General features: G+C 33.9%; 1 protein-coding gene across 1 annotated transcript; it reads left to right on the top strand.

The window, feature by feature from the left end:
* The first annotated feature begins 450 nt into the window (after positions 1 to 450).
* Positions 451 to 9,657, top strand: LOC132751152 (slit homolog 2 protein-like). Its single transcript, XM_060741286.1, has 5 exons — positions 451 to 611; positions 1,117 to 2,295; positions 2,740 to 2,910; positions 3,518 to 3,612; positions 7,856 to 9,657. The coding sequence occupies exons 1-5, from the start codon at positions 600 to 602 to the stop codon at positions 9,291 to 9,293; spliced, it is 2,895 nt and encodes a 964-aa protein (XP_060597269.1). The 5' UTR covers positions 451 to 599; the 3' UTR covers positions 9,294 to 9,657.
* The last annotated feature ends 3,125 nt before the right edge of the window (positions 9,658 to 12,782 follow it).

Below are 12,782 nucleotides of genomic sequence, written 5' to 3'. Positions count from 1 at the left end.
TTAATCTCTAATTATGAAAACAGATGCGGACATTGTTGAGATTTCCAATAATTATAAAACATATGTTTGTAATTGGTTTACTACAGAAAGAAAATCTTCAAATACATATACTGCCGTGTGAACACACTTCCGAATTTTTCTAAACATACACAATTTTTATATTTGTTGTCAATGTGAAGCCGGTGTTATGTGGCAAAAACGCTAGCATGAATTTAACAATATCGTCAATGAATAGGCTAATTTCAAGTAGGTCTAAAATATTTACATTTTTCGTTTGTTTGTTTGTTCTGCGTTCTTCATGTTTCAATTTTAAAGATGTTGATTATTCACATTTTTAATAGTTGAATGAAAGTTACAGTAAAGCTCTTAGAGTTAAGGAAATATTCTGTTCTTGTACCTCTTGGGACTCCCTATTGCTATAATTTGTACACAATGACATTTAAAGATAAAATTACATGCCACTTTGATAACAAAAGCTTTACTACGTTTAACGCAACAAAAACCAAGCCTTTGCTCATATGATCGGTGCCTGGCCCCAATAGAATAAGTTAACTGATAAGATTCTCGCCCGTAAGTTATAGTGTGGAAAGAGCAGAAAAATGTGGCTTTTGGTAAGTACATAGTTCAATCATATTATCTGTATACTAGTTATATACATTTAATGATATATATGTATATTATATCATTTAAAAAAACCTTGACACGGGTATATTTTTAAAGTGAAACATGCATTTTTCGAAAAGCCGTGAAAACGTTCTTTCTAGATCACTTGCATAACTTTCTTGCGGAAAACTCATGAAACCACACAACAAGAGTTGTCTCTTGTCTTGATAACATTCGTTATATATATGTATTAGAAAAAAACAAGTGATATATGTCTAATACGAAAAGAAATAAATATTAAATTTAACAGAAAACATACTTTGTGTCGATACAGGTTTCGGACTTAAACATTAACTTACTTGCACAGTGACTGTGACAGGTTTTTTTTTACCTTTTTACGGTCATAATGTATACTTGGCTGATTACAAAACAGTTATTGTAGAGTTACAAATAAATGATTCTAATGATCGAACAATGCTAATAAGATGTAACTTTATTCTATTTTTGTTTCAGTCTCTCGTGTGCGCTTTATTTATGCTAAATGCATATTGTAATGCAGTTGATTGCCCGATAACTGACCCCGCCATTGCGCATAGATGTGTGTGTACGATTACAACTATCGATTGTCAAGGTCATAATCTTGGAACAATTCCGCCATTCAAAGCTGGAGGAAGTTTTCGTGTCCTTAAACTAGGGAACAACTCCTTAAAGGCGATCCCTGACAACGCATTTGCTACTCTGAATGTGTCCGAAATCGACTTGTCTAACAATGAAATAAGCCTCATCGGTTTTAATGCGTTTGCCGGGGTATCAAGCTCCTTGACGATACTCTCCCTCGCGCATAACAATCTGGCGGAACTTCCGAATGCAGTTGGGGGTCTAAACAAACTTCAGTCACTTGATGTCACATGGAATCCTATTCCGGGTTTTAAGCCAGGTTCACATCACCATCACGGAACAGATGGGCTTACGGATGCCGTGATGAGACAAATCGGCGATTCAATTACAACATTTAAGTTTGGTGCCCCGACAATGAACTCGTGGCCGGGATCACTTGACCATTTGAGTCAGCTAAAAGAACTAACAATAGCAGGCATTAACTTACCGTACTGGCCGGCTCAAGGCTTTCACGGTTTTGAGCACACATTGGAAAAACTGACCATCGAGTACGCCTCCTTAGATGCTGTTCCGTTAGGTATTTCTATGCTTACTCGTTTAAAGTCTCTTCATCTAGATCACTTGAATGTTGATCATCCAGACGGTAGTCCGAGTAGATTTGGTGATGACAGCATGATATCTGCCCCATTCCAAAGTCTTGCACAAACACTTGAACAGCTAAGTCTCGACTATGATGGCCTTACCACATTTCCAGAGGGTATACAAGATCTTCGAAAGTTACGAACCCTTAGTTTAGACGGCAATGATCTGCAATTCGTCAGCGACGAGGCTATCAAGCTATTAAAAAATGCTAATGTGTCCAGTCTCAGTTTGAGAAATTGCAATTTAAAGCGCGTTCCTGGTGCTATTTCAGACTTGACCAATTTAGTGGAACTGGATCTCTCCGAGAATAAAATTAGGAGTATTGAAAGTACAGACCTTCAGAATCTATTCAATCTGCAGGTACTCCGACTTAACATTAACCCGCTGAAATATGTATCTGACAACTCTCTTTGCGGACTTAACAAACTACAGGTTCGGTTTTGAACTGTTATACAGATTTGATAATTTCTTTATAAAATACTTTAATGTAGTTTGTCTATTAATTAACTTGTATAACGCCAGTCATCCTATCACATTTGCGTGTGACTTATTTGTAAAAAACCGGGAATTGTAAGCTCTATATTATGGTCATTATTTATAATTCTTGAAATATGTACTGAATTTTCATGAATTTGTTATGGGTTTATAGCATCTATGTATCTATGTTTGATGAGGAATTCCTAAATTATGTAAAATATACCCTGCCTGTTTTCTAAATATAATGAAGATGATTGTTTACAAATAGATTTAATGTTTTTCATTAGTTACATTGTAGCATAAACACGAATTATATAAACATTTAAATTCTTGGAAATGTCTTCCGTTTTTCATTTAAATGAAATATATGTTTCAAAATGTCTGATTCATCTTTTTCAGCAATTCTATTTAGTCAACACAAGTTTAACTGAAATATCCCGGTCTTTCAAGAACTTGCGGCAACTAAAGAATCTTTACTTGAGTAAGTCGAACATTGATTGTACGTGTGATATGACCTGGGTTGAAGCCTGGAGTAAATGTCAACCAGATGAGAAAAAAGTCGAGATTGAGGTATGTTCATGTTATATTCTTACCAATGGATTTGTTCTGATTAATACCTTTAATTCAAAACATATTTTTGTTCTTTATTTATTTATTTTCTCATTCATGATTTCATTCATTCATTCAGCTACTGTCCCGTAAGCCCAAAAGACTGCAAATCAAGCAATCCGGGATCGATTCCCGAACAGTGCAAGTCACTGCTGTTGTGATTGATCATAAAATCCTTTCTATTATTCACACTGTACTTCTGTTCTTGCATGGACAGAAATTGTCAGTTCTTTTTCGAAAGTTGAAGGATTTAGTGCTGGTAAACTGCTTGACCGCATACCCAGGAAAAAATGCGGTGGCTGAATTTTGATCTGGCAAAATGCTGAAATTCATTTTTTGAATTTTGATTTGAAAGTTATTATGTGTGCAGCATTTTAAATTAAATTATAATACTTTTGATAGATGAATGAACGTGTATAGACGTTGTGCTATTGCAGACCGGGTTATATAACCTTTCAAAATAATTAGGCCATAAAACCTTTATATAGCTAATAGTTATTGTATATGTTATATCGAACTAAATTTTGCATTTTTATAATTTTATTTGCAATTAATTTATGCATTACAGGGTCAATGCGAAACGATTGACCAGGGAATTATGGATTACGTCAAACGTCGGCTTCCTACATGTCCAGGTTACCTCGAAGATATTAAAAACTTTCAGTGCGGAAATTCATGTCCAGAATAATGTGAAGAGTTGTTAATGTTAACACTGTGCAAAAATAAATGATAAGAAAAATATATGTTTCTTCTTCTTCTTGTTTCATGAAATTTGTAGAGTTGTAAACCATACAAGCACATGTTCAAGCATGTTACGGTTTATTCAAGATATAGACTAAGTGTAAAATATAAGAGGATGTCATGATCTTAGACTAGAACACTTAGTTATTCCTCGTCAGATTTCACCATGGCGATTTCATGTCATGTGAAAAGAACATATCATTAGTCTGGCTGCATAGGTACAAACCCGGCTAAAAGTATGGTGACTGTCGAGCGCTGGCGGGCGACCGGGGACACAAATTTCGTAATGTTCAGTTTTCCCAGCAATTACTTATCGCAGCTTCTTGATATTTGGTATACAGCATAAACACGATGTCCCATATCGTGGGATTCTATTTCTGATCTGTCGCTCATCCACTTCCTGTTAACCGAATTAGTTAAAATTTTCAACATTAATGGCCAATGGTAGGAAATTTCGGTTACAGTTTTCTCAGCAACTACTTATCAAAGCCTTTTGATATTTGGTATACAGCATTAACACTTAGTCCCATGCCATGGGATTCAATTTCAGGTCGGTTGCTCATCCACTGCTTGTATACCGACTTAGTTAATTTTTCGACATTAATGATCAATGATAGAAAAATTTCTTAACATCTCACCCTATAACACTTTGACGTGAAATCATTTGCGCTATATGGATACATAGCGTTAAAGCGCGCTAATGTTAGCGTTACACTATGGGTGCGTCATTGAAAAATTACTCATTTTAACAGTTTACTGTTCTTATTTTACATAGGTGATAAATAGAATATTATATTCGTGTAGATTCAATACTAAATTTATTGAACGAGCTGAATAAAACGATATTATGCTCGCCAGAGGCTCGAGGCTCGCATAATATGATTTTATTCAACTCGTTCAATAAATTTAGTATTAAACTACACTCATTCAATATCCTCTATTTCTGTCTTTGACCCATTTTTAAAAATTAATTTCTTTACTCTTATCCGAGAAAAAGAAACGAAATGTCACTAAAAAATTTATAATTAAATAGATGACAGGACATGTAAAATACTAGAAAGTAAAAAAACAAGAAAAAAGTCTTATGCTGAATACGAGAAACGTCATATCTTAAGACGTGCACTCATATTTTGCATTTGTACTTAAGAAAATTGTTAAACTCTGAGATTGTGCGCATTTAAATTTTTGAAATGTCAAGTTAAATGGAGGATGGTAGGACAATATCACGACAAAACAAGACTACCATCTTAAAGGGACTCCACTGAGGTTTTTTGACATGACGAGACTGGAAATATTTTTTCGAGATTAATGCTCAGTTTGATGTAGGTCTAGATCAGTAACTTGTGTGCAAAATTTTAGATCATTTGCTCTCTCGGTTTATCCAGGATAATTATTCAAGTAGTGAAAAATGACCCAAAATTGAAAAGCGTTTAAACGCTTTTCACTCAAATCATATCAAAAATGTCACAAAAATACGCTTTTCAATTCATTTCTGAGTAAATTTCTTAATTATTTTTTCATGTCTTCCTGTTTTACGTGCCCCAGCTGATCTGTGTAAAAAATAAATTTTATGATTTTAGGCTTTTGAACCTCAGTGGAGTTCCTTTAACGTTGTTCAAAGCTTTTAGATACGATTTTAATATTTTATCTTACTACTCAGGCAGGTTTGTACATATATGCACTTCATTACCTGCGTTTGGCAATCTTTTATGCATCAAGATAGTTAAAGTGAGACATAAAGGTAGGTTACCATGTTTTCGTGTGTGCGGTTAAGATCAGTTATTTTGCTATAATAAAAAATGTCACAAACAAATTACTTGAATGCAAAAGACACATCCCAAAAAGTAACAAAACAGATGAATGCAGTTCGAAAAACATGCTTTGTTAATATAAAACCATAATGTGTTGCATTTCCATGTAGTCATGTAATAGCACATGATTGCATAAAGTTATGTTAAGTACAGAGTGTGGTCGTAATGTGTCTGCAAACTATTTTTTAAAGAAAAATAAGAAGTATTCATGCTGCTAAGATGTCCCGTACATTTTGTCTTTCTTTTCATCATTGGAAATTTGACTTTTCGACTTTTCAATGACATACAATTTTAGCCGGAGTAGTCACGTGATACGCACTAGCATAGAAACGTGTCCCAAAAACTCGTATTTGCAAGGAATATGTTTTTAACTGGACATAGCGGATTCAAAGATTGGTCATTGACGTCGATCAAGCAAAGATGGAGAAAAATGTTTACCGGTTACATTGTATGTCTGTTTGTTGTTGTTGTTGGTGGTGGTGATTTTTTTTTAATTTTCACTTTAAAACCTCTTTTCATTGTGAATATAGGCATAAAAATGACTCCATAGCGCATGTATTTAAGACACATGGAAGAACTCGAGAGAATGCTTATTTATAATAAAAAAGAAGAACTACAACAAACGGCTCGACAGTAAGCGTTTGTTTAAGTTATTCCCCTTGTTTTAGATATATATTTTTAGTTGGCTATTTTTTCTTTTATTCACCTTTAAAAGAGCCTGTAAAGAAATAAAAAAAATGGTTAAAGCGTTTTTGTCTCCAGCCTTACATGTGCCGTTCCCATGCGTGTGAGGCCACATTAAAATATCGGTTCACGTATGCCAAAAGGTGCTACCTTCTCGTTAAAGTCTTAATACTCTATGTTCGTTGAGAGAATAATTATGTGCAATTAACGAACTCGTCCTGGTTTTTCTTATCAAACATTTCGAAAGTACGGCGGATTACTGACAGTTGTGATGCCCACATCTCGGACAAATTATGGGACATATTTGTTCGGCTCTTATCATGTATTCTACAAGCTGTTATAATTGCGGATAGAGAACTGAAAGGTTAAGTTTACCTTATGTTCATTAATGCATAAAATGAAATATTAAGATACATGTAATAAATATGTTTAAATTGGTAGTTTCATACGTAAAAAGGAAATCACGTTGAACATTTACTTATAATTTGAAAAGTTGTTTGCATTTCAATGTTGCTGGGCAAAACAAAGTGAGCTCACGACATCTTTCATCTCGCCGAAAACTAGATTTGACCTAAAAAGCATAGGTGTTTGCCATTTTAGAATTTCCACACTGTCACATGCTTGGATATTGACAAATAAACTCTAGTTGATAGGAGCACTGGTCACGAATTAGAGACTTAAGCTTGGTTCATAATCTCTATAAAGGTTCTTATATTATTATTTAGTGTAATTGTAACCACAAGATGAAGATCATGTAAATTGTAATGGTAGCATAAGATTAAATATTGCCATCAAAGTATCATGGATGGACTGCATGATATCTTGATTTCAAGGCAGCAACCAAAAGTACAACCCTTCATTGAAAGAATCAGTTAATCTTAGTTGCCAATAGGTCTTGAAATGTTATATATTTTTTTCCGATCCTAAAAGATCGTTCAGCACGACATAATTGTTCTGCTTGTGGTAATTTAGTTCTTTCTATTCGGATATTTTCTTGTTGGGATGTTCAAGTATTCTCCACTTGAATACTGATGAATCACCCATAGGATATGTGGCCTGCTTTTTGAATTTTTCTTTAGACGTCTTATCTGTGATATGCAGGCTTCATAACCTCTGATCCCCTTTCAAAATTCCATTTTATTTAGTTCCGCTCATTATTTTCTCGTTTAGGGCACATGTATTTTTTTTACTTGGGGACCATATGCCGCTTTTCATGGAATGGCACTTACGTGTCCCATTGAAGGTACCAAGATAACCGCCATATGAACACATCTGCGAATGTGCCAGTTTATGTTAAATGTTAAATTCTGCTTAAGTCGGTGCTAGGGGGCGTGGATGGTAGTTTGCATTTGACAGTACTGTCCCTAGACAGGCTAAATTAAACCGAGCCTGCAACATTTTCAAGTCTCCGTGTTGGGCTTTCTCTGGGGATTCTTATTTTCTCTATTTTACATTTGCCTCATTCAGAAGATAAACGTACTTGCTGGTATCAAACTTCTCCTCACGGGGAATAAATAAATAACAGTGATAAAATGATATACATCATTTAATAATGTCACTTTGCAAACTTGCACTTTACATGTGGATACATGTATTTCATAATAATATTGCTGCTCTGGAATGTTTCTCATTGAATTCTTCAAGACAATCTACTTGTTTTTATATTTCAGTAGAATGGGCAGCGTAACATTCGTTCTGTTTGTACTTGCATTTGGATCTTTCCACTCGTCTGCATTTATTTTACCAAACAAACCATGTCCGGCACCAGAACCTTGTCGATGTCATCAGAATGTCATTGACTGTCGAAATAAGGCTTTACAGAAAATTGTGTCGTTTGGATACATAAATGTCGACGCCTTTAACACGCTTGATTATGGCGGGAATCTGCTGACATCTCTTCCGCCGTCGTCATTTTCTGAATTATCGCTTACTGTACTGTATCTGGAAAATAATAACATTTCACACATACATGAAATGGCATTTCATGGCCATGAGAAAGAATTAGTGATACTTAACCTAGCAAATAATAACCTGCAGACACTACCACTTGCGTTAAATCGTTTAAGAGGTATCAAAGTACTCGACGTCTACGGAAATCTAATATTTGGATATCCTCAGACACCTGTCTCACCTTCCCAGTCGCCCGAAGTCCAAGATAGTGAAGTTTTGAATTTCATCGGGGATTCTCTTGAACAGTTTTCATTCGGACATTCTTCTGCCCTTACACAATGGCCAGATTCATTACGTCATTTACAACAGTTGAAAGTGCTGAAGATGATCGGTTCAAATATTCCTCTGATATTTCAAGGCAGCTTTATCGGGTTCACGTACACTTTAAAAAGCCTCACTATTAAGTACGCACACCTTCAACAAGTCCCTGTTTCCATAGCAGCATTAAAACGACTAGAAGAACTTCACTTTGATCACAATCAATTTGAGAAAGGAGATAAAATTATCATTAACGAAACGTTTAAAGAGATAAGTTCAAATCTTAAAGTTTTAAGCCTTGAGTATAACAATTTTAAGTATTTCCCACCTGCAATTAGATTTCTCTCAAATTTACAAAACCTTAGTTTGGAGGGGAATGCGTTCATCTATATAAGCGATGAGTCGATTTTTGATCTAATGCAAACCAAAGTATCATTTCTCAACTTAAAGAAATGTGGACTAAAACGAACACCTGGGTCAATTTCAGAATTGCAGACATTGGTTGAGTTAGACTTATCATACAATGATATTGTCACAATAGAACACGGGGATATTCAGAATCTACCAATTTTAAGGAATCTTTCCTACAGAGCAAACCCGCTTAAATATATCTCTCGCAGTTCTTTTAATGGACTGGTGGCCTTGAAATATCTCGACCTTTCTGAAACAGGCTTAACCTACGTGTCTGAAGGAATACAAAATCTTTATAACATTGAAATACTGGACCTAACTAACACAAGGATGGACTGCACGTGCGATATGTTTTGGGTGAAACGATGGATGGATATTTTGGAGACTAGTGTAAGGATCGATGGTGATTGTGAGACTATAGACAGTTTGATACAGGAATATCTGAATAAAAGAGTTCCTCGTTGTCCTGATTATACGTTAACTGGATAGAGACAAAGATAGATTGAACTAAATTTACAACCTGCCAGCATCCTCGGGAACTACATTTTTAGACGCGTATCCAAGAACTTCACGAAACGATTCTAGAGGCTGCTTACTATTTGTTGTACGGGTTGGGGCTGATGAGTCACATTTTCGCGTGAATTTTAAGGCAAAACTTTTAATCCAGACCTTGATGTTATATTTAATGCATATTCAAAAATAAACAAGCCAGATCTCATATTGGGCGGGGGAAGGGTCATAAAATACCATCCAACTTCTCATCTGCAGCCGTGCATAATGTGAATACGACTGTGTGTAATTTATATATATATAATGTACATTGTTTTACATATGAATATATCATTTTAATTCATTTTTAGTTTTTGTTTGTTCACTGTGAATTTATTTCAAAAGATAAATATTCTAGGGGAAATAACTACTACACCGTGTCCGAATGATCGAAATTGAATTGTCGGTACGTTGCATTATTTCTAAAATTGCGATTTTGCTTGAGGTTATAACATAAATTAGGCTTTAAAAACGGCTTTTATATTGATAATTATGTGTATCATCATAATTACACTATTAATATTTAAACTCATCACATGAATCTGTTACTACAGCGCTGAGATTGTAAACATACCTTTTACTAAATTTATGCGTTATCTAAATTTTAGAAAATTTAAACCTATGAGTAAGCATCTTATATTGAAGGGACTACACTGAATTTTTTAACAGAAGCGACTATAAATATAAATAATATAATTAAATAAATAGTTTTTCGAGACTTTTATACCAATTAATGTAGGTCTAAACAAATAACTTTTGTGCAAAATTTCAGATCATTTGCAGGGTCATGACAGTTAAACAAATGTTTTTAAAAAACCAAAGTCTCCATACTAATAAGCTTGTTGCTCAGAAACCTCACCAGAAAATTCTTGAAAAATATTTGTGAATATATTAAGAAAGGATTAAGAACTGAACTAGGTAGTCAAAACAAAGCAATCATGATTAGAACTTAATTTTCCTGCTATAATAAAATAATTAATTTAAGGTGTCAATATTATGGTTCTTGGAAAAAAGGTTTTGAAATTCAATAAATTTATGATCAAATTATAACTACCACCTATAATATTATTATTAACTAAAAGTGAACGACAATGATAAAAAAAACTTGAAGTGCACAACATAGAAATTCAGATAGAAATCGGTAATTTTGTAACCGTTTAAAAATCATCGTTACTATGTTGATTGTTTGGTTTTCCCTTTCGTTCTATTTGGTTTTCCATTTCGTTTAATTTTTATCAGCATGTAGTTTGCATGTATAAAAACATGAAATAGAGTAAACATTCAAGGTTAAATGTAATATATGCTTATTAATATGTGTGGGTAACAAATAAAAGTGCAGATGGTAAGAACTTAACATTTGAATTAAACGCAGACGCATGGTCTTGGTCAATAAGTTATTTTGTTTTTTGACACATTGGCAAATTATGCATGTGGTAATATGTGAATGTTACTGTGCATATTATTATTTATTCCATGCACAATATTATGCACAAAACAATCGCCGACGATCGGTATTGACAGTGTGCTCTGGATTGGAACCCCCTAAGAACCCCATGGTCGCGGTAAAAGCCATGTGGTCAAAACGCACTATTAATGTACTGAAGATGCAGCAGAGTCACAGCATTAAACACACACGAATTGTCTGACATATAACTGACGAGACTATGACAATTCGAAGGGATTTACAGTACGACCAGGTATTTTCTTTTATGACTCTGGCGTTTCCAGGACGTCCTTAGAGTCGCTGTGAGGACGCAGCATGACGCTATAGAGAGCCCTAAGAACGCCGTGTAAACGCAGTAAAATAGTAACAAAACATACTAAAACGCATAAAGCAGATCGCATTGAAGATGTCCTGTGAAAGCTTAACAACGAAGTGCAAGTTTCATTTACTTACTTGGGGACATATGTGTGTCGGCTAACTATAATTTTGATTTTTTTTTTCAAAACGGACTTTTCATAAACGTACTTAAGGGCATTTGTGTGTCGGCTAACTGAAATGTTGGTTTTGTCAAAACGGACTTCTTAATACGACTATGGCGTTTAAAGAAAAACAAAAACGGTTATAGCTTATATAAACTCTCAAGCATTGAGTCCGCATTTTGGGCTTCAAATGATGATGCAAGTAGGACCCCAATCAAAGATTATTAGATTTACCAGTTAAACCCCAAATTAAAAAAAATCTTTAATTTTGTTTACAATTTTACTAATTTGTATAGAAATGATTGAAACATCGCTTTAATAATTATTTGACTGTTGATGATAATTTATTTAGGTTATTTTGGTTTCACTATAGGCACTCTTTTAGCCTGTGTACCATTGCGTGACCATGCATTTATTGATTATTCAAATACAACCTGACCAACATTATTTTAACATTTAGTTTTATTTTTTTTACCTGACAGTACGTAATAACGTCAATATTAGCATATTATAACTCGGAGGTCAATACTTATTTGCATGTTTTTAACCAATGCTTCTGCAGCTGTTTTAAGTAAATAAATTTCAGTCAGTAAGCACTTCAAAACGGACATTTTTTTAAAAATTCATAAGTACATGTATCTTGTATATAACTTATGTAACAATAAAATATCATAAAGATTTCTGGTTATAGATTCCTTTACCAAGCAAATATGATTTCTTGAGAATACTCTTTTATTCAGGGGAATAACATTTCAAAACAAGGAGTGTCCCCCATTAGACTGATATCTTAACACCATGTTCATTCATGTGCTAAATTCCTTTGGGCAAATGCTATTTCACTTGATTCTTCACTGCAATTCACCGATGATTGGAGAATTGATACCTGTTGTATCATGATGTTATCTAAACTTAAAAGCCTAGCTGACTTTGAAATAGTTATCTTATTCATAGCACTCATGTTGTTAAATTATATCTTTAGTGACATTATGCTCATTTGTTTTTCATTGTCAAGTTGAAAGGATGATTGACCAACTATAATTGATGTAATATGTCTAAAATGTATTAAAAAGACTGCTCCACTCTTTTTATAAATTGAATTTTACAGGTAAATTCCGATGAATATTTACAGAAATTTCCTTGGGTCAAGATCGTTATTTATCGTCGAGGTAAATTATAAAATTGAAAAGAATTACGTGAAAATGTAAACATATTTGGACAATCACTCACTAAAATATTTTATATACCCTTGAATGTGCAAAATGTCACTTTTATTTATATGACACAATATAATATTGAATTTAAAATTGTTGAGCGTCATAAACACAGCAGTTATCAGGGCACATTATTACACCAGTGGATTACTTATTGTATGATAAAATGTCAATTCTTCTTCCTGTTTACACACTTTTGCTGACTAAATGACAGTTGATTGGCGGTATATAATAAAGTTTAGAACATTACATTAATTTTTATTGTAGCTTTTAATGTCAAGATTTTGCACATTTA

The sequence above is a fragment of the Ruditapes philippinarum genome, unplaced genomic scaffold (genome assembly GCF_026571515.1).
Source record: "Ruditapes philippinarum isolate M1 unplaced genomic scaffold, ASM2657151v2 ctg1203_1_1_1_1, whole genome shotgun sequence".
Taxonomy (NCBI): domain Eukaryota; kingdom Metazoa; phylum Mollusca; class Bivalvia; order Venerida; family Veneridae; genus Ruditapes; species Ruditapes philippinarum.
The sequence above is the reverse complement of the archived record's forward strand: the minus strand, read 5'-3'. Positions and strand labels throughout refer to the sequence as shown.

Excerpts from the sequence above, each read along its gene's own strand:
- LOC132751152 (XM_060741286.1), top strand. Across the intron at positions 2,911-3,517 it reads AGAAAAAAGTCGAGATTGAG|GGTCAATGCGAAACGATTGA; the intron begins GTATGTTCATGT and ends TATGCATTACAG. Across the intron at positions 3,613-7,855 it reads GAAGATATTAAAAACTTTCA|TAGAATGGGCAGCGTAACAT; the intron begins GTGCGGAAATTC and ends TTTATATTTCAG.